Below are 20,707 nucleotides of genomic sequence, written 5' to 3' on the forward strand. Positions count from 1 at the left end.
AGTTCACATCAGCCCAGCTAGTTTTAAAATCCCACACTACGAGATTGCCATGGTCATAGCAGTACAGTATATATGTGTCAGTGGAGCAAAATAAAACTATGTCAAGCAAGCAAACAAAGCTGTTGTGTTGCTGTTGTCCCTGTCACTGGCCGAGGAAGCAGTGCCCCCCCAACCAGGAGAAGGGAGGCAGAGTTGTAGGTTGTGGTTGTTGTCAATCAGGATAAGATCCCATCACTTTGGATACACATGCATTGCACCAATCCCTCCTGCCATTCATTTGTTGTTAGGCCAAACAAAACCAGTCAGCAATACACCCAGCAAAACAAAAAACAAAGTCAAAGACAAATTAAAATTGAATGAAAATAAAAGCAAAACCTGCGTTAGAGCAAAATCAAAAAAAAAAAAAAAAAAAACATCAAATGTTTTCCGATGTCTTCTGCAAACACTGCATGCAAAAGCAAAGATTTTAAAAAATAAAATCTAAAACAGCATGTGTATGATCACAGCCCAAAACAAACCAAAAAGGTCGACACACAAACCTTCCTCCAGCATGCACCACCCGCTCCAGGTGTCCCTGGCAACAAACCACCCAACGCCCGCCCAACGGAGCAACATGACAATGACCCTACACCCCCATGAGCCATCCCATGGAGGAAGCAACAAGTGTTTAGGTTGTTGTTGTTTTTTTTTTTGTTTGGTTACCCAGAAAGCTCTTCTCTAACCTGCGGACCGCGTGTTCGGAGACACTGATGCTGCGGGAACGGAAAGCATCCATGGCTGACAGGTCCCTCAGCTCTTTAACTGGAGAGCTGCTGCTATTGGCTACCGCCGCTGCCGCCTTCGCCACTTTTGCTGCCCGCAGACTGGGCGGTGATGAGAACCCATGGCAAACGGTGAGGGGAACGGGCCCGGGTTGGCGATATGGTGGCGGTGGGCAGTAAGGGGGTGGGTCATCGTGAGGGTGGCGGTGGTTTGGGAGTGTGGGGGAAGAGTGTGGTGCATTGAGGTTTATCAGGAGACAGCAGGAATTGTCACCCGAGCACCGGAGCAAAGGGCACACACCACACAGAGGGGTGGGGAGAGGGGGGTTGTCAGGGTAGGGAGGGAAGGGCCACAAAGGTCAGAGGGCAGAGTTCCCAAGAGAAGGCAGGGGCCAGGAGCAATGTAGGAAGGATCCAGGATGATACGACCACCCCCCAAAACCACAACCACAACGCAGCACCCAATCGCAGGAGGCAGGGAAGGGGGTCAAATGAAGAATTGAAGGAAAACAAAAACAAGGTGAAAATTAACAGCTGTGAACACTATGAATCAGATTACAGGAGAGCGTAGTAAGAAAAAGAGGATAAAAATAAAAAAAGGATAAACATCAACTTAAAAAGGAAAAACAGACAAGCTACAGCAGAGGGTAAAACAGCTTCTGCTAGTCGGAAAAGAAAATATACACAGAACATATTCAGGAGAGCAACTAAATAAACATTATTTCACACAGCAGGTATATAGTGAAGCCAAGGACTAGTACAGGAGAAGTAAAGTAGGGATGGACTCAGCACAGGCCTGACATAATGGAAGTTAAAACAGAAGAACATCACATTCAACTGAAAATGAAATGCAGGGTTAAACAGAGGGTTGGAGCACAACCAGACAACAAATCTGGACTAAATACTTTGAGGAAGCCATTGAAGTACTAGACTCTAATTATTGTAATTATTGGTACTTCAATAGATTTAAAAGGTAATCAAGGCTTTTGGAAGAGAGGAGAAGAGAAGAGGCTATATTATTCATATGCTGCCCTCCAACCCAACAGTGGGCAATGAGCAGCACAGGGACAAATCATGGGATGAATGGTAACAATATGGAACACTGAAAGTGGGTTTATATGGAAGATCAGTAGAAACTGATGTTAGCAGAGGCACTATGTGTTACAATGAAAAGCAATTGCAATGTTGCAATGACAGCAAGGGTGTTAGGAGTTTCTTTTTCTTTTTTTAAATTAAACCATTAGGAGAGGGGACCCGACCAAGATTGAGAAGACTTGGGGAAAAATACATACACAAAGAGGCTGCGCCCACTATTTCCTGTGTAAGCATATGTCATTTCACAACAAGGAGGAGAGGGGATATAAATAAAAATGCTACAGTGAAACTCTGGGCAAAAAAAGCCAAAAAATAATAAGATATACTATGGGGAAGCAGCGTATATAGATTATTTAGATAGATTTAGATAGATTCTTTAGGGAACGGCCCATCCGGACAGTGTAGTGTGGTCTCAAACTATATTGATTTCTTTTTATAGTTATTTTGGATCTTTGAAATGTGCACTGTGATGCACTGTGGAAATATTGGTTTAACAAGGAGACATCATCTTTTTTAAGCACTGCTTTCAGGTGAAAAACACGTGCATCCACACTGGTGTCTTTTCGTCATAGGTCACACCCAAACAATAGGAAAATGGCTTCATCTCTTCTTCATCCTCTTTTTAGTTGGCAGCAAAACTGTGCATCACAACAAACATCTGTTACAGAGTGGTACAGACACAGCCCAGTTAGTTTACTGATTAAACTTCTGTTTAGTCCACTTCTTCTCTTTGTGATCTTCTAGACTAACTTGTAATGAGTTACTTTGGATGTTTTTATCGCAGGTAGTTGGGGGGCGATAAAGACACACGAACAACCGACAAACATTCCCACCACGTACAGATGAGAATGGCGCCTTGTTGAGAAAAGCTTCCTTACACCTCTGTGTGAAAGAGAAAAGTGTGTATTTCTCTTTGTGCACATGTAAAGTCTGTATTTACTGTGGTCATAAACAACAGTCAAATGGTGAGATGTGACAGCAGGAGAAAGAAAACCAGGTAGTTCTTTCCCCATGCTATCGCTCTATATGTTCTTTTATATGCCACAGGTGGTGGACACAATAACACAAACATACCATATATACAATATAATACAATCCCTTAAAACAGCACACCCACACAAACACTATAGCTTTAATTACCGCCACAGGGAGAAAACCTCTCTGAGTGCCAACAAAAATTGGCTATCGAATGTAGGGCTTTTGCCTTAAATTGTATTATACAGGTGTTGTTCATGTTATTTTGTCCACCCCCTGTATGTCATTTAATACTAGAAGTGAATTTAAAATTTCAAAAAACTAATCGTGGCAGAAAAAGAACGCATTTCAAAATGTAAAAAGCACAAACAATAAATAAAATGAACTAATGATCACACTGGCAACCTGAGAGGAGTCATTGCAACCATCACGCCACAGTACCAATCATGCTGAGTCCCCTGTTACCTTGGCAACCCCAACCGTCTTACACAACAATGTCCACACGGGCTTTGTGGTGCTGCTGTTGGTTTGTACGTCAGTACTTGCAGCTGTGTGTGTGTATGTGTGTGTGTGTGCATATGCTTTACCTCTTGGGCCTTTCGTTGAGGCTGGTGCTTCGGGCACGAAATGAACTTTGCTCATGACCGTCATCGAAAGGCAGCAGGGCGTTGGAGCGCAAACCCTGAAGACATAGACAGAGGTGTGAATGTAAAGAAATAGAGATAACGTCAATACTGGGTCTGCTACAACTCCAAAAAAACTGTCAAAAGATTAAAGGCTCATTCAATGTAACATGTTATATGATTGCATAGACAAGATTCACTGGGATAGTGTAACGTCACAGGTCTGCAGTTTGTATTCTGTCTAAACTTTTTAGGGGACTTAACAGGAATAGTTTGACATTTTTTAAATGCACGTATTCACTTTCTTGCCAAGAATTCGATTAGAAGATTGATACCACTCTGTCTGTCAGTTAAATATGAAGCTACAGCTCAGACTCCTTTAATTCAATTTAAAGTATTATTTGATAATGACTGGATGACAAATTTTTCTCAGGAACTGAAATATGCCTGGAGTCCCTCCTTTACAGGATTGGGTGAGACAATTAAGAAAGGTTACTGCATATAAAAGAGAACCATTTCCTCAAGTGTTAAATTTTCTTTTATTAAAAAAAGCACAAGGATGAGGTGAGAGCACATTGATGACACAGATTTCCATGTGAGAGTAATTCTCTTGTACTTTCTCTCAGTACTGCATTGTTTCTCTTCTTTTTTTCTCAGTATTCACATGCGTTTTTGTGTGTGTTTACATGTGTCTGATATTCAAAATAGAAATTGCATGTCATAAATATGTCAACAAAAGAAGGTTGAACCAGCACACACCTTTGTGATGTACTGAACAAAGTCCTTGCGGAACGGGAGTCTGCAGCGTATGAACCACATGGCAATCACATGGTGGGCCAGGGACACGATGTACTGGTTAAACCTGATAGGAATGGAAGAAACAAATAGGTCAGAGTGTGACTGTGCGTTTGAGAGCATGCATGTGTTGTGTGTATGTGAGCACTTACTTGGAAGGGTTAGTATAGGGTAGAGAGATGGCAAACACGCTGACATACTGCTCGGCTACAAAGTTGGCATAGAGATGGGGCAGGCGCACTAGAGCTATGAAACAAAATAGAAGAAAGAACACATCAACCAAACACTTTCTTTACAGCAAACTTTGAAGGGACTAACTGACCTTGAACACTCAACAATGGTAAAGAAACATTTATTAAAAGAGTTTTCAGAAAAGCTTTCGGTGCTTACTAGAGAGGAACTCAAGCATAGGAGATGCCATGGCAACAGTTGCAGAGATGTGGGTGAGCTTGACGATAAGGGCGGGGAGCAGCTTGATCATGATGTCAGGCATCTCCACCGTGCACATTGTAAGAGCCACCACACACTGCTTGGCACAGCGGTAAATGAGGCCGGTCTCGAGGCACTGAACAAGTTCTCTCTGTACAGGGGAAAGGAAATTAATGAACGTCATTGCAGCATGGAAATAACTGCCTCCATGTATTTGTGTGGAGGGGCTGGTATACTGACAACAGCCATAATGGGAAGCTGTTGCCCAAATGTGGACCTTCTGGCAGTCAGTAAACTCAACATGCAAGCTTAAGAACATCCTAAAAATGTTGACTATTACTTTCTACGGTTGTAGAACGTTTTACGGTTCTATCGGTTGTACCTGTCTCGACTGATCCAGGTAGTTATGGTAGGAGGTGATCGCTGTGAGGACAGGAACCACTGCCAGCTGAACATCAGTGCGAGAAAATCCATCTGGGGTCTTCTTCAAGCGCTCTGAGATCAGCCGATCCGTCACCTATGAGCACACAGACAAAGATGTATTGTGACATTTGTACGCAAGCAAATTCACGTGTCCAGACTTGTAGGTATAAATATGCATGCTTGTCTTTATTTGCACTACCATGCAGCAGAGTGTAGAACAGAGCTGGTCCAAGCTGCATGGTGAGGTGAGCAGCAGCACTTTGTACTGCAGCGTCCACGGCAGCTTGTCGAGAACCAGCTTCAGCACCTTCCAATCGGTCTCCTACAAGAGAAAAATAAACCATGTATGATATCTTTAAAGATAGCAGGAAAATCACTGCAACCATATGTTACAAGTGTATATGTGTGCTATGCAAAGTAATTTGCTACAAATGGGAAATAAAGCCTGGAGCATTAGCAATACTCAGTATTTTACAGCATACACATTTTGACGCAGATGTACTCTACGTATGCCACTTATCTGTGAGATGGATACAATAATTGTGTGTACCATCTTGAGGCACTGCAGGAGAACACTGAAGGCGGGTGCGTAGGGCAGGTAGGCTGAGCGTATTGAGGCTGTTGAAGTGGAAGGAGCAGCGGGGGGAGCAGGGTTGCCAGCAGGAGGAGATGTTGAACCTGCAGGCTTCTTTTCACTGACGCGCTTCTCTGGCTCTCTAAAACAACAAAGGACCCAATTAACAGTCCTGTTAATATTTAGTTGACTGGATTGTTATGAGCAAAACTGATGCAGATAAGATGTGTGCGTCCTCACCCTGTGTCACAGTAGCAGTAAGGGCTGAACCTCATGGCCCCGTCTTTGTTGGGGACTCCGAGACGGTGAAGAGAGTCCGCTCTCATCATCAGGAAGAAGTCAAACACCTGAAGGAGAGAATACAAGCGAAAGAAAAGGAAGTCAGTATACATGTATGTTACAAAAGAGTAAAAGATGCACAAATGTGCACAGAAAAAATTAATCCTGCCCCTACCTGTAGTCTAATACTGGAGGCGATAGCTGAACAGTACTTGCTCTTGTAGTGAAGCTGCAAGTGGCTGATAAGCAACTCATACACGCGACTAGCGTGACTGGCTGGTAGGCTGTAAAGCTTGCTCTGCGAGGAGAGAAAAGATGGAGGTTAATCACCAGATTCATTACCCTCACAGAAAACATCAAAACCCATAGGGAAAAAAAACTGCAACACAGGTAAAAATGTTATTAGTGCAATTTCTTTTAGCATTTGGTTGTCTTAGGTTAAAGATAAAACTCAAGAGAAGTTAATACTACCAGAATCAATAGTGAAGTTATTTTTTTTCTGCTATTTCTATAAACATTACTGATATGAAGAGACCTTAAACAGCATCAGATAGCTATCAGGCAGACTGCATTAATATCTGTAAACATGCTTATGTAAAATGACTGAAAATACATTGTTATTTCTGCTGGCGGCCAATTGAAGAAGTTTGTAAATATCAAAACAAATTAAGTTTGTAAGCGATAAGTACTTTATCGAGTATTCAAATTTCAGATCCTTTTAAACTGTATCTTTTTCTGAAATAACTTCACATTAATCTTAAACAAATTATTTTTAATCCAGCCCTCATATGTACCTGCAGGATTTCCAGCAGGCCCAGTATAGCAGTCCTGACGTCCTCCATAGGAGACTCTGCTGTGGGATCTCTCTCAGAAACCTCCAGGGAACCCGAACACACCAAAGAGCGACTGGACACCTACAGAAAAAAAACACAGGAATTACTTCAATGGAATGGACCGAACTAAATGACCTCATAAGGTTAAAGTGAGACAACATGACGTGTGTGTGTGTGTGTGTGTGTGTGTGTGTGTGTGTGTGTGTGTGTGTGTGTGTGTGTGTGTGTGTGTGTGTGTGTGTGTGTGTGTGTGTGTGTGTGTGCGCGCGCGTGCGCGTGCATGGGTGCGTGCGTGCGTACGTATGTGATTGTGTGAATGTATGTGTGTACCCGCTCAATAATGTCCAGCAGGCTGGTGAAGTGGTGTGTGTTGCAGCCCTCAGCGAGGTCCACCAGTAGCTGGGTGGCCTGTTTTCGGACGGCCAGGTCCCGATCTTCAGCTATCCCACTGAGCTGGGGGATCACCACCGTTTCAATCAACTCATCCTGGAACAAGTCAAAGAAGAAAATAAGCGAACGTGTTTTATGTTGTTGAATTTTATTGGCCTATACATCGATTCGGTACACTGATGTGTGGTATTTCTTTTGTGGTAAACTTTGATGTAAGTTTACCACGCATTAAATACCACACATCAGTGTACAACAGCAAAAAAAGTGACAGCGGACTTGAAAGTTAGTAAGAAAACAAATGTGCCTGTGTGCCTGTGTGCCTGTATGTCTGCGTACAGACCTCGTAGAGCTGTCGGTTGGTACTGAGAACGAAGGACAGGATATGAAGCACCTTGATCCTTATCACACTGCGAGTCTCGTTCCTTTCAGAGAGTCAGTAAGATAACAAAAAGGGACAGGGAAGATTATGGTACAGCAGAGATGGGATCAGACAGGGATCGAGATGGTGATTAACAAATATAACGTCCTCCTTATGTGCGTCCTACCTGAAGAATTTCTCCATGAGGCGGTGAAGGCTCTGAATCCAGCCGTCCTTGGCTGGCTGGATAGACTGGGCTCTGTACGAAATGAGGGTGAGCACTGATGCATCCTGTCGCACAAACAAGATTAAGATTAGAATAGAAGAAGCAGTATGTTAAAAGGACCAAATGAGAACACAGGATGACACCAAGGGATGGAAACTCAAAAGCACTAACCGGTCTCTTGTCAGCACATTTCTCCACCAGAATGAAGAACTTCTCTGTGGAGCCGTGGTATCCATTCTGCTCGTACAGCTCCTCTACTGTGGTCAACAGCTCATACACGATGGCCTTCAACTCCGCACTGCCTATTGTCTGTGAGACAGATGAGACAGCCCACTTGGTCAAAAAAAGCACTGGTATTTAATCTGTGTGTGTGTGTGTGTGTGTGTGTGTGTGTGTGTGTGTGTGTGTGTGTGTGTGTGTGTGTGTGTGTGTGTGTGTGTGTGTGTGTGTGTGTGTGTGTGTAGTATGTGTGTGTGTACCTGGATCTGCTGCAGCAGTCGCTCTATGATTCCCAGCAGGATGTCCCAGGTGACCACCTGCAGCTCTTTGCCGTACTTCTTGATCAGTCTGGTGATGGAGAGGACGATTTCATAGGACACCACCTCATTGGCACACGACATGGCCTGAGCAGAGGTGAGACAGAAACAGTCATCACAATTGATTTATTACATTCATAGTATCAGGTATATTCTTGGGGTTTTTTTTCAGACTACCTTCTATTGAGTCATTTGTCATGTATCTTTACTCATTGTTGTTCAATCTCGGCTCTTCTATAAAAAAAAAAAAAAAAAAACATCCGGCCAATCTCTCACATGTCCTTCCCCTTCCACTATCTCTGCTATCTATTTTGGAAGGGCACCGCTGCTGCATCTGGGGCTTGTATCGCCCAGGACGGTTGTGATTGTTTAAAGAAATACAAACAAGCCCTATCCTAGAGTAGATAAGCGGTGTAGCCAGACCATACTCCAGCGCTGACACAGCTCTGAGGAGACTGGTCTGGCAATGCGAGAGTAGGGACAGGGGAACAGCTCATGCTTGATAGAAAATATCTATAGTATGACTAACACTAATAAGACACAGGGAGATCCAACCTATGCCACACACTTTTGTACTTGGCAAAGCAGCATGCATTTAAATATATGTTTTTCACAGCGCAAAGTGACAGAGCAATGTTTGAACAGAAAAACAGCCTTTTTGCCAAGAATGCATTAGTTTTGTTTTCATGTAAGCAATAAGATCATTTTGGCCCAGATAACATTAACTTTTACTATCAGCACACATTGGGAACAGTGTACAGTACATGTACTGTATGTGTATGTGTTACCTTGTAGAAAGATGGTAGAACTAGTGTAGGTGTGTTTTTGAGGGCGGGGAGTCTGTGTGCGCCCCACAGTGCCATCCCAACAAAGAATACAGCTCCTCTCAACAATGGTGCATCCTCCATGTACACTCTGGTGGCGGTTGCAGGTAGTTAGAGAGACACACATAACAGGAGAACCCCCCCCCCATCACAATAGTACTGTATATGTTCAGTAATGCACCACAAGCTCAGAAATATGCTTAAATCAGGGATAATAGACCTTTTTTCACGGCAGACATGTTGACATGTCATAGTAGGAAAAGCACAGGTGTATTCAAAACCATTAATGATGGCTGCATTCCACTTAGGAGAGGCCCTGGTGTTGTGCATGCTGACTCACTGAAATAACTTACTGGGACACTTGATGGAATTGAGCCATCCTTAAGGTTATCAATTTCAGCTGTGCTTTTCCTACTATGACAAGTCAAAATGTCTGCCATGAAAAAGGTCTATACCTCTCCTCCATTATGCGGCACATGGTATAAATTGCACTGTGGCCGAGGTGAGTCCCCAACACCTTCCTCATCAACTGCAGAAGCACAGAGCAGCACAACACGGGGGAACAAAGAGGAGAGAAGAACAGAGGAGGTGGTTATGAATAATGCCATTTTGCATCAGAGCCCTCAGATAAAAGAAAAAGTGTGAGTGTGTGTGTGTGTGTGTGTGTGTGTGTGTGTGTGTGTGTGTGTGTGTGTGTGTGTGTGTGTGTGTGTGTTCGCTCACCTTCCAGCAAGATTCACAAAACTCCTTGACGTTGACAGTACGACAGAGTGTGATGATGAAGACAGTGAGAGAGTCTGAGGGCAGGCAGTTGTAACACACCACTGCATCCAGTACTTGTAGTGCCACCTGGACACATAACACACAACCACACACAAGTAGATACAGCAGCGGATCAGCATCGAATATATGCAAAGATCTGCAGTCCAACCTCAACTGAGACTAGAGTTGAATACAAACCAACGAACTTCATTACCTTTACACAGAAACAATACAACTCTGAGGTTTATAAATTCAACAGTAGAGTAGGTTTTACTAGATTGGCATAGTTAATTATGTAGTTAATAAGTATTGATTATGTTTATGTAATCGTTGTTTGTTTACAATAAAACCATATGGAAAGTACAGATAATTTAAAATAAGATTTGTTCCCTGCGTGCCTCAGTTTGCTATGGCAACATGTTGCTTTTAAATTACACATTGAGCAAACACAGTATTCATTGTGATAAGCAAGGCCCACACAATTTAAGTAGAATAAAATGTTTGATTTCAGGTTCTTCATAATTTATTTCAAGATCAAATTTTTTATTTTCCCCCGATGGTGAAAAGAATGGCTATTAACCCTTTTTCACATTTACCTAATTTACTGTATATAATGGTCTGGACCAGGGATTTTGCACATTTGAGTTCTCACATTATTTGTTGGACGTGTGAGCCTCTAAACCGTATAGATGACTTCATTGGCTCAATAATGTGTCTTACTACCATTGAACAACAGAAACTTTTTTTCTTTTAAGATTATTTTTTTGGGGCTTTTCCCTTTATTTTTGAAAGTGGATAGATATGAAAGGGGGAGAGAGATGGGGGATGACACGCAGCAAAGGGCAGCAGGTCGAATTTGAACCCTGCGCCGCTGCAGGACTCAGCCAACATGGGGCGAACGCTTTTACTGAGTGAGCTAGAGGCCGCCCCAGAACAACTTTTGAGCAGGGAAGTTCAGCATGTACTGATGAATGCTAACTAGCTGTTTGAACGAAGAATGTGTTGATTGTTCTTCTCGGTTGACAATTAAATGTTAAATGTTAAACTGCAGTTATAGTTGCTTCAGTTTAACAGAAATCTAAAAGTAACATTAAGAAAAAAAGAACAAATACCCACCTCAATATCTGTTGAAGATGTTGTTCTATTGCACAGGAAACAGATTTTCCTACAGAGAGCACAACAGAACAATCATGTAAAAATGTACATCAACCACATTTTTGGGATAAAAACAAACAAACAGAAGTGTGTATATCCGGCTGTATCTCTAACTTACTGGACCATGATGGAGACATTTTGGTCCAGGTAGCAGCTGTTGAACTTCACCAGGTTTACGAGCACGTGGAGAAAGTCGGAGGTGAGACCTATGTCCATCCACAGGAGGACAAAGCGTGCTGGGAGAGAGGAGAAAACGCAAGAACAGAAAAAAACATTACCCGTGAATATGGTGTGCAAAAGACCAGTCATGCCTTTACAAGTTACAACTACAAACATAACTACAAAGTTGTTTCATATTAGCTTGAACAAATCTAGTATGCAACCTAATACAACCCATTTTTTTTACAGCGTTTACAAGCTTATTTTTTTAAGTTTTACCTATGTCCTCTTCCAGGTAAGTGATGTCTTTCCCGTTCTCAGTTAAGGCTTTGAAGACTTCCAGCCTATCAGAGAGGTCCTCGTTACACGGTTGGTAGTCTCGGATCACCTTGAAAAAGTAGGCTCTCAGAGGGCCGAGTCGCTCACCCTTCACATAAACAGTGAACAGGACTTTATGAAATGCCAGAAACTATATTCACATTTCGTATTTGCTTGTGTGTGTCTATATACCTGTCCCTGTATAATGGCCCTCAGCAGTTGCAGGACAGCATGTCTGGCCTCAGGTGGCTGCTCTGGAGTCAGCATGTCCTCCACAGCTTTCCATACAGCCTCCACTGCATGCTAAAACACACACACACACACATTTTGACAAACACAGAAGATTACATGTACCACATCACCAAAAACAGCACACCCGTTGCAGACTCACCTCTTCAAATTTTTTCGTTTTGGCAAGCTCACAGACGTGGTTCATCATTCGAACACGGTTACTCAGACCACAGTCCGGTTGGAGCTCCTGAAAAAGGGGAAGAGGAAAGGCCATGACACTTTGCAAAACATGATGTGGAAAAAAGCATGGTGAGTTTGAGCGTGTATGAACGTGCACAGATGCTCGGTATCTTCTGCACACCTTGATGATGTCAGTCGTAATGATAAACTCGGATGGTCTGGTTTCACTCTGTTTGCTCGGCGGTCGTGGGGGTCCCAGCCCAAAGATCCCCTTCACCTTGTCCTTAAGACTCTCCTTGCTGGGTTGCTTATTCATGGCCCAACCTGGAGAAGTGATAGACTAAACAGGTTATCCGGTAACGGGTCGCGGTGGTAGCAGCTCCAGCAGGGGACCCAGCAGGCTTGGATTATTATTACAATGCAAAACCTAATACCTTAAGGCTAACTGAAGCACCGGACATTCTTTAAATGTGGCTTGATGTGGCTTGCCTGCTAGCAAGTAGATATATGGTCACAGTAACAACCAGAACCCATTGCAATTGTTAAATCAATTTGCACTGAGCCTTTAAAAAGATGCTACCACTGTACATCACAATAAAATAACACTCGAGGCACAATGGTAAAATGTTGACGAACATCAACAATTAAATTCCTTGACATTGAAGTGATCTATTTGATGAAATATTGGCATTTTGCCATTATTTACATTTTGTCTCCTAAGCCATTTTTATGGATTTAAAAAAAAAACATTGTTTAGCTGAGGTGATCAGACACGCAGATCTTGAGACATCGTTTCATGATCGATGTAATTAGCAGATGCCGGACTAAACAATGGACACAGTCATAAATATGTGGCATTTAATGTGTGAAATTGTCCCTCTGCTGTTCTTCAGTAAAGGTCAATGCTTCAATTTTTTAATATTGTTTGCAGAAATGGCCTTTACATCGGATGAGGTGATCCACTCTAAAAACCAATGACTGTTTGTGTGTTTCCTTATGGTGTTTTCGGGTGGCAGCACAAAAACTAGTGAGGAAAAGGGGGACTCTTTACCTCTTATATTTGTGTATTCTCATTAAAGGGTTGCATACTATAGGCTACTGTGTGTGGTGGATATTGTCTTGCCTCTGACACCGGACCAGACAAAGTTGGTGGCAGCCTGACCATATCTTTAAATTTTTAAAAACAAACTTTTTTTACACTATGCATGGATGAATACAGCTGGATGTAAAGGAGTATGTTTGTATGTGACCTGGGCGTGAACAGACCCTTTAAGTCTCCCACCCACTGCTGAAGTAAAGTTTGAAGTCCCAGTCTGTAAATGTGTAAGTAAACCCGGGGGGCAGGTTTGGACAATCTGCTGTCATGTGGACTTGACAGAGTCAGGGGGAGGGGAAGCGAGCAGACAGACAACGACTGTTCTGTTTTAGTTCAACAACAACATCCACCACTACCACCACATCGGTGCAAGGTAGCCTCCGACCAGAGCAAATTATATCTGTGCACACTTGACAACATAAACATGGTATAATCAGGAGAAATGCACAATGGCGCTACAGAACCGTTAGCTACGCTTTGCGTTACATTCCCTGTCATGAGCTAGCGTTCCTCTGTGGCATTCAAGGTCTGGTACTTTTAAAAACAACAACTCCTCCCTCTCCTCTCACCTTACTGTAGATGAGTCGCTTTCGGTTTCATAGATTCACAGCTTCGTCCATATGCCGCCAACAGAGCCGTCTGCGTCTGTGCATTGATATAACTCAGTATTTACTGCTGAAAGCTTGTTCTCGTCCAGGCTCACAGTCCTCCTCCACTCCTCAACCGGATGACACACTAATGCTGTGAAGGAGCACTTCCTACAAAAACACGTTTGTTACTTTCGCTGATGGGAAATGTAGTTCTGAGCAAGCTAAAGCCAAACTATGCTAAAAGCCCGTTAGTCTGGGTTTATATCATGACAAATGAAGAGCGAAACATCTACACAACAGTATCTGTTCTGTTTCGTAAAACTGTTTACTACTCGAATGGTAGCTAGTGATAAGTTACATGTTTACCATAACATTGAACAGTTACCCAACATGCTAACGATGCTGAAGTTAGTTCTTCATTGGAGTCATACGCCGTGAGATAGAACAGTGTTTTGGCATTGTAAAGAGAAGCACTGGCACTGAAAATAAACAATGAAATATTAAACACCGGCATTAAAAACTATTTTATATGCAATATTGATATTTTTGCATTGATCTTTTTTCAATGTTTTTTTCAGTTTAAATTTTCTTTAATCGTTTTGGCATGGTGGGGAGGGGGCAAGATTTTTTTGAATTATTATTATTATTATTATTATTATTTCCTTTATGCATTTATTTAAAAAGTGGATTCAACTTCTCTGGTCCCCTCGTGACCATAAACTTCGAATGAGAAACCAACTTTAGCTTAATCTAAATGATTCAAGTCCGCTGCAGCAGCAGCACGAGGGGCTATGTAGTCCAGTGTTTTGCTATGACTTCTCCGTATTTCATGCAGAGGTCTGTTATCACTCGGAGTGGTGGTCAAAATGCTGGCTGTGTACCTGCGGACTCTCTCAGGTCCAAACTTACCAACAGAAGTGTGGATCCAGTTTCCTCTGTGGCCGTGAAGGTGGAGGAGGAGGAGGCGAGGATCTTTGAGCAAAGACCCTCCTCTGCCCCCTTTTCAACGGGTAATGTTTACGTTATGCTACTAGCTGAACACAGACACTGCTGCAGGTCACCTTTCAGAGGACATGCATGCTTAATGTCACCAAATTGTGTGGAGGGGGCACTATAGGCATTGCTTTAGGCAATATTAGCGCAACACCTGACAAGCACCGTCGTTACTCTCTGCTCCTGACCACAGGGCTTCTCAGGTAAGTAAGTAAGCCAGTGTTAGTGTTGCCAACTCTTTTCGGGCTAGCACCAGCTCCAAAAGTCGCTAGATGGCGTCATACGCTAATTTGCATATTTGTGACGTCATTACGCACTTATTTGCATAAAGCTTAGTGGTTGTGTCAGAAGGTAGATAGAAAGAAATTGAAATCTTTAGCCAAATAATCACAAATTCAATACAGCAATTTATTTTACCTTATAATTATTACTTAGGTAGCCTATCTTTGAAGTAAATAAAAGAAATTCAACAAAGGGAGGGAAAAAGATCGATAAAGAATTCTCAAAGAAGGCTGGCTTGCCCAGGGCCAGGCTAGCTCAGCAGCGTCTTTCTCCCGTCGCCTCCCACTGTCTCTCGTACCTACACCGGCCCCCGCACCCTGTCCCTTCTCCCCTTTCTACCTGCCTGCGCACTGTGACTTTTCTACAGAAAGTCGCCAGATTTGCTTTTTTGAAAAAAAGTCGCTAAGGGGGTCTGAAAAGTCGCTAAATCTAGCGACAAAGTCGCTAAGTTGGCAACACTGCAAGTAGCAGAAGTAGCAGTGCTTTGCCTTCTGAGAATAGTTCCCAGTATGTATACGGTTAGAAGATGGCTGTGTCTCATCTGAGCTTGTTATTTGTACACACTGTGACTATACAAATCACAACATGTAAATAGGAAAATGTTGGCGTTATTTTGTCACTTGTCTGAACCTATGGATGTCTATATGGAGGTGCCACAAGGTTCGATTCTCGGGCCAACTCTTTTCTCCCTATACATCAATGATGTGCCTCTTGCTGCTGGGAATGCTCAAATCCACCTATACACAGACGACACAATCCTGTACACATCCAGCCCCTCTTTGGATACTGTGCTATCAAACCTCCAGGAGAGCTTCAACGCCATTCAGCACTGCTTCCAAAACCTCCAACTACTGCTAAACTCTGGCAAAACCAAGTTGCCATGCTTTTCAATCGTTCGCTGCCCACACGATTAGCATTACCACGCTCAATGGGTTGGAACTAGAAAACGTGGCGATGTACAAATACTTAGGTGTCTGGTTAGACAGTTCCCTCTCCTTCCAGCAACACATAACTCACCTTCAATCTAAACTTAAGTCCAGGATCGGTTTCCTATTCCGCAACAGGGCCTCTTTCACTCATGCTGCCAAACTCGCCTTGGTGAAAATGACAATTTTACCAATTCTCGATTTCAGTGATGTCATTTACAGAACTGCCTCAAACTCTCTCCTGAAAAAACTAGATGTTATCTACCATAGTGCCATACGTTTCGTGACTAGAGCCCCTCTTAACACCGACCCCTGCAACCTCTATGCATTAGTTGACTGGCCCTTGTTACACACTCGTCGCTTAACTCACTGGTATCAACTCATTTACAAATCCTTGCTAGGCAAAGCCCCTCTGTAACTACGACCACTGGTCACCATAGCTTCACCCACCCGCAACCTGCGCTCTAGCAGTTACATCTCCTTGGTCACTCCAAAAGCCTATTCATCCGCCCAGGTATGCTCAACTGTCAGACTATTCCTCCAACCTTTCTTGTCACACAATTTTTGTACACCACAATCTGCACTTACTGTATATTGACTCTTTACTACATCTCAGCATTTTATAGACTTGTCTATTCATGCATATCGTGTTATTTCACTACCTAGTCCACTATTTGCACTAACTGTATATTGACTTTTCACTACATTCAGCATCTACATAGACTGTCTATTCCAGTTAACTGTGTTATTACTGACCTATATCACTAACCAGAACACAATTTGCACTAACTGTATTTCGACTCTTCACTACATTTCAGCATTTATATAGACTGCCTATTCATATTGCGTTATAACTGATTCAACACCACTAACTAGATCATAATTTTCACTAACTGTTTTTGTTTTGTTTTGTTTGGCTCTTCACTACATCTCAGCAGTGTTATAGACTGTCTATTCATGTATATGTCGCCATTGCAAATGAGAACCCATTCTCAACGGCCTACCTGGTTAAATAAAGGTTAACTATAAAATAAAAAAACTTATTGGGATCAGTAAGCTAGATGGAGCCGGTTACCTCCAGGATCTGTGCTAAGCGAGGCTAGCGGTGGGTGTGTCAGACAGAGTTACGACACGCACGGAGATGAGAAGGATATGTATGGACTTATCTAACTCTGGGGCATACGGTGAATAAGACAAAGTCCCAATAAGTCGGCGGTTTTGCAGCTTTGGTGGATAGCTTTTCCCTGAAGGGTAAAAGGCTGTTATAGCAGCAAATTAATGCCCATACTTTTGTTCAGATGTCTGTCTACATAGTTTTTGCCATGTAGTGTTTTTTTCTTCCTGTATTGCCATGCTGGGTATAATATTTCTCATTCTCTCTCCCCTGTGCTCATTCAGGCAGTTGCCATCCAAAAACAGAAACGGACACTTTACCGTTGTCTTCACATAGCCGCAGGAGGAAACAGCTAAAAGTGGAATATGACAAGGATGAAAGTGTTACACCGGTGAAGATAGAACACTGGGAATCTCCCGACTGGAAGAAACAGTTAGAATGCATCCGTGAGATGAGGAGCAGCCGTGATGCACCTGTAGATAACATGGGAGCCAAGACATGCTACGACACAGAGGCTCCTGCGCATGTAAGTGTGGTTGAGATTTAAAAAAAAATAAATAAATGTATGTCTACACAATTCACTAGTTGTCTTCTCTGTCCGAACAGGTGAGACGTTTCCAGGTGTTAGTTTCACTCATGCTGTCCAGTCAGACCAAGGACCAGGTGACAGCCGCAGCCATGCAGAAGCTCCGAGCTCACGGCTGCACTGTAGAAAATATACTCACTACTGATGATGAAGCACTGGGAAAACTCATCTACCCTGTCGGCTTCTGGAGGGTAATACACAAGTCTTTTTATGTGTTACGGAAGCCATGCTTCTACCTTCTCACCCTCCTTCTTTGTTCGGGTTTTGCATGTTATTGAATGGTTTTCGCACCTCCTTTCTCTAGACTAAGGTGAAGTATCTGAAACTGACATCGGCCATGCTGCAGAAAGAATTCGGAGGGGACATCCCAGATAGCGTGGAGGGGCTGGTTCGCCTTCCAGGAGTTGGACCTAAGATGGCTCACTTGGCTATGGACATCGCCTGGGACCAAGTGTCTGGCATTGGTAGGGACACACTCCTGAAGCATGCACAATCACTTACAAATTAAACGTAATAAAATACATAAATGATGTCTATTTATCTAACATTAGTTATTCACATAGTTGAAAAACTGAACAGCAAGCTTCGGTCTGGTTGATAAAGTTGCAACATAGAAAAATAACAGCTTGCATGGAAATAGAAATAATACTGTAAATCTGCAACGTGTAGGCTAGTCCACATCACCATTAACTGTTTTCTAAAAATGCAAATCTGTAAATGTGTATGCGCTAAATTGTGATTTATTTTGTTTAGGCGTGGACACACATGTGCATCGTATCTCTAATCGGCTCGGCTGGCTCAAGAAACCAACCAAGAACCCGGAAGAAACACGCAAGGCCCTGGAGGAATGGTTACCCAGGTAACAGCATAACTAATTCATTGCTGAACCGTACAACTTGATTAACATGTTCAAACAAATCTATAAAGATCAGAGTCACCCAGTCTGACCTAGGTACATACAGCACATCAGGATCGGTAGGAACTCTTCAACGTACGATGTGTTGACTGATATATAAGGCGACGCTCGAAAATCAAAAATCTATGAATACAGGTTTAAAGTAAGCTGGTGATGTTCCTCTCTCACTCTGTCGTAGGGAGCTGTGGAGTGAGATCAACTGGCTTCTCGTGGGTTTCGGACAGCAGGTTTGTCTCCCTGTCAACCCTCTCTGCTCTGTGTGTCTGAACCAGCACAGCTGTCCATCCGCCCACAAAATCTCTCCAACAAAGAGGCCTAAAGCTGGATCCCCACGGTCTCCAAATCCAACATCTTCCTTTACAACAAAAACTGAACCAGAACAAGAATCTCCTGTTAAACACGAGAGGACAAAGAGGGAGCCACTGCCCGCACCTGTTTCCCCCACCGCACAGAGAAGGAGGCTAAAAAGCAAGGTTAAACATTGATTCAGTTGTCTTATAAGTTTTTGTCTGAGCCGTGACCAAATGTTGGACAAGAAAAGTTCAACTATATGCCCACACACTGAAAACATGCATCCCAGCTAAATATTAATGTGAATGTGGTTCAGGATATTTTCATCATAGTTTGATTTGACACTATAACGACACCTTTTACACTTTATATGAGAATAAATATTTTTGTACTGTTAGTGCTTAATTTTTTTTATTACCAAATAAAAAAAATGTATGTACAGAAACTGGATGTGAAGGTTATGTTTCAAGTTTGCCTTTGATTCCAGCAGAGGGAGTTTTTCTGTTGCATATGGAGGAAAAATAACAAATTTCAGTGCATCATCAGAAAACTCATTTATAGCCTTTTATTATTTAAGTCCTCTATAAATACTTTTCCTGAAATATACAATGTACTAAAGACAGTAAGGAGTCTCAATTCCTTAATTTTGAAAGCTGGTTGTGTTTATCAATTTAGTAACTTGGCAGGTTACATCTTGCTCTATGCAATAAGTTGTTCCACATTAGTCATTCAATGCACTTTATTAAACACTTCTAACTCTAAGACATTTGAAAGGGCAGATATAAACATGTTAAAGGCATGATGAATAGGACATTCAATTTGGGAAGGAACACAATAATTACATTAGTTCAACCACAGCCTAGATTCATAAAAACATGATTGAATTTTTGCAGCCAGCCTGTTGGTTACTGCTTAAAATACATCACAACTTGAACATACCTTCTTGTTTGGTAAGTTACTTCCCTACAGAGTAAAAGGTGTGTCATAGCAGGAAAGTCACAGGTGTAATTAATAGCAATATTGACTGCATCTCATTAGGTGTGTCTTTGCATGTTGGCTGACTGCCATGGCTAACTGGGACACTTAAATGGAACAAAGCCTTTGTTAATGTTAATAGTTACACCCGTGTTTGTCTCGCTACAAGCCACGCTGTCTTTTGGCAGCAGGCTGTAGCTTTTATTTGTGTTATTTAGTGTTGGTTTTTAATTCTTAATGATGTTCTTAACTAAGGGAGAGCTAACTGAGCATTCACATGTATACTGTACATTTGCACTGAGCTTACAATTTACTGTTGGCTACTTGGCAGCTGAATGCTTATGGGCAACTTGACAGGAGGGATCCGGAGGCAATCATTACATATTTGTGTATATGTGTTGCTCATGGGCACATCAGCAGTGTTTAGGATTTTCCCCGACTTCCAATTTTAAGGTACTCCATTCTATACTTCTACTTTACTACATTTAAGAGAGAAACATTACTATTACTTTTCACTTCTCTGCATTTATTTAAAAGCTATATTACTTTTCAAATTGAGATTTGACATACATATCACATCAATAATAATGATATATTAGTATAACACTGACAGCAGCCACTTTGTATTATGATTATTTTCTTTTTCTTTTGATACTTAGGTATATTTAATACTTGTCTATAAAACAATTTAAACGTGGCTGTCCTGGAGTACTTGATAGACTCCTTTTCAAATGGGTAAATGCAAGTAAGCCTGAGTTTATATTTCATGAACCATTAAATCCCTTTATTGATCTCCAGTGAAGACCGGGATAGAGGACAGAAGGACGATTTCCGTTCTCAGGTCACACAGTCTGGTTTCACATCGACCACTCGAGGCAAGCCTCTGCCTCTCTAGAGGGGCTGTCTCAGGAGCAAATGTCCTTGGCCGCATTTAAAACGCATCTTCGCTGCGAACTTATTTACTTACTAAACAAATAATTTATTTACAGTAACTCCTTACAACAGCCTCATT

The 20,707-nt window shown here is 42.3% G+C and overlaps 2 protein-coding genes across 8 annotated transcripts in view; one reads left to right on the plus strand and one right to left on the minus strand.

Annotated features, from left to right (window-relative positions):
- The window catches only part of tsc2 (TSC complex subunit 2), a 28,467-nt gene extending 14,689 nt beyond the window's left edge, over positions 1 to 13,778 (minus strand). For 3 of the 4 annotated variants that reach the window (XM_036000802.1, XM_031289146.2, XM_031289148.2), the window contains exons 1-26: positions 13,591 to 13,778; positions 12,108 to 12,285; positions 11,907 to 11,993; positions 11,708 to 11,818; positions 11,477 to 11,624; positions 11,157 to 11,274; positions 11,000 to 11,048; positions 9,845 to 9,970; positions 9,577 to 9,650; positions 9,086 to 9,212; positions 8,241 to 8,384; positions 7,933 to 8,070; positions 7,723 to 7,826; positions 7,518 to 7,599; positions 7,118 to 7,273; positions 6,749 to 6,868; positions 6,130 to 6,252; positions 5,916 to 6,022; positions 5,652 to 5,817; positions 5,301 to 5,423; positions 5,061 to 5,195; positions 4,640 to 4,829; positions 4,402 to 4,495; positions 4,214 to 4,316; positions 3,419 to 3,513; positions 723 to 863 (exon numbers count right to left, since the gene is read on the minus strand). In XM_036000802.1, coding sequence (XP_035856695.1) covers positions 723 to 863; positions 3,419 to 3,513; positions 4,214 to 4,316; positions 4,402 to 4,495; positions 4,640 to 4,829; positions 5,061 to 5,195; positions 5,301 to 5,423; positions 5,652 to 5,817; positions 5,916 to 6,022; positions 6,130 to 6,252; positions 6,749 to 6,868; positions 7,118 to 7,273; positions 7,518 to 7,599; positions 7,723 to 7,826; positions 7,933 to 8,070; positions 8,241 to 8,384; positions 9,086 to 9,212; positions 9,577 to 9,650; positions 9,845 to 9,970; positions 11,000 to 11,048; positions 11,157 to 11,274; positions 11,477 to 11,624; positions 11,708 to 11,818; positions 11,907 to 11,993; positions 12,108 to 12,242 — 2,996 coding nt within the window. In that variant the 5' untranslated portion in view covers positions 12,243 to 12,285; positions 13,591 to 13,778. The remainder of the gene's footprint in view (positions 1 to 722; positions 864 to 3,418; positions 3,514 to 4,213; positions 4,317 to 4,401; positions 4,496 to 4,639; positions 4,830 to 5,060; positions 5,196 to 5,300; positions 5,424 to 5,651; positions 5,818 to 5,915; positions 6,023 to 6,129; positions 6,253 to 6,748; positions 6,869 to 7,117; positions 7,274 to 7,517; positions 7,600 to 7,722; positions 7,827 to 7,932; positions 8,071 to 8,240; positions 8,385 to 9,085; positions 9,213 to 9,576; positions 9,651 to 9,844; positions 9,971 to 10,999; positions 11,049 to 11,156; positions 11,275 to 11,476; positions 11,625 to 11,707; positions 11,819 to 11,906; positions 11,994 to 12,107; positions 12,286 to 13,590) is intronic. The other variant, XM_031289147.2, reaches the window with a different exon arrangement.
- nthl1 (nth-like DNA glycosylase 1) lies at positions 11,949 to 19,117 on the plus strand. Of its 4 annotated transcripts, none has more exons than XM_031289151.2 (7): positions 11,949 to 12,055; positions 14,448 to 14,622; positions 17,212 to 17,453; positions 17,534 to 17,704; positions 17,818 to 17,977; positions 18,267 to 18,372; positions 18,608 to 19,117. In XM_031289151.2, exons 1-7 carry the CDS (start codon positions 12,053 to 12,055, stop codon positions 18,912 to 18,914), a joined length of 1,164 nt encoding a protein of 387 aa, XP_031145011.1. In that variant the 5' UTR covers positions 11,949 to 12,052; the 3' UTR covers positions 18,915 to 19,117. The 4 variants fall into 4 exon arrangements, with proteins under 4 accessions (XP_031145011.1, XP_035856696.1, XP_031145010.1 ...); XM_036000803.1 differs by lacking the exon at positions 11,949 to 12,055 and adding an exon at positions 13,864 to 13,911; XM_031289150.2 differs by lacking the exon at positions 11,949 to 12,055 and having other exon boundaries at positions 14,352 to 14,622.
- The last annotated feature ends 1,590 nt before the right edge of the window (positions 19,118 to 20,707 follow it).

The sequence above is a fragment of the Sander lucioperca genome, chromosome 4, assembly GCF_008315115.2.
Source record: "Sander lucioperca isolate FBNREF2018 chromosome 4, SLUC_FBN_1.2, whole genome shotgun sequence".
NCBI lineage: Eukaryota > Metazoa > Chordata > Actinopteri > Perciformes > Percidae > Sander > Sander lucioperca.

What these genes read in the sequence shown, in the direction of transcription:
- nthl1 (XM_031289150.2), top strand. Translation starts at nt 14,367, where the DNA reads ATGATTCAAGTCCGCTGCAGCAGCAGCACGAGGGGCTATGTAGTCCAG. An exon ending in ACACAGAGGCTCCTGCGCAT is followed by an intron (nt 17,454 to 17,533) that starts GTAAGTGTGGTT and finishes CTGTCCGAACAG; the next exon opens with GTGAGACGTTTCCAGGTGTT. An exon ending in CTGGAGGAATGGTTACCCAG is followed by an intron (nt 18,373 to 18,607) that starts GTAACAGCATAA and finishes ACTCTGTCGTAG; the next exon opens with GGAGCTGTGGAGTGAGATCA.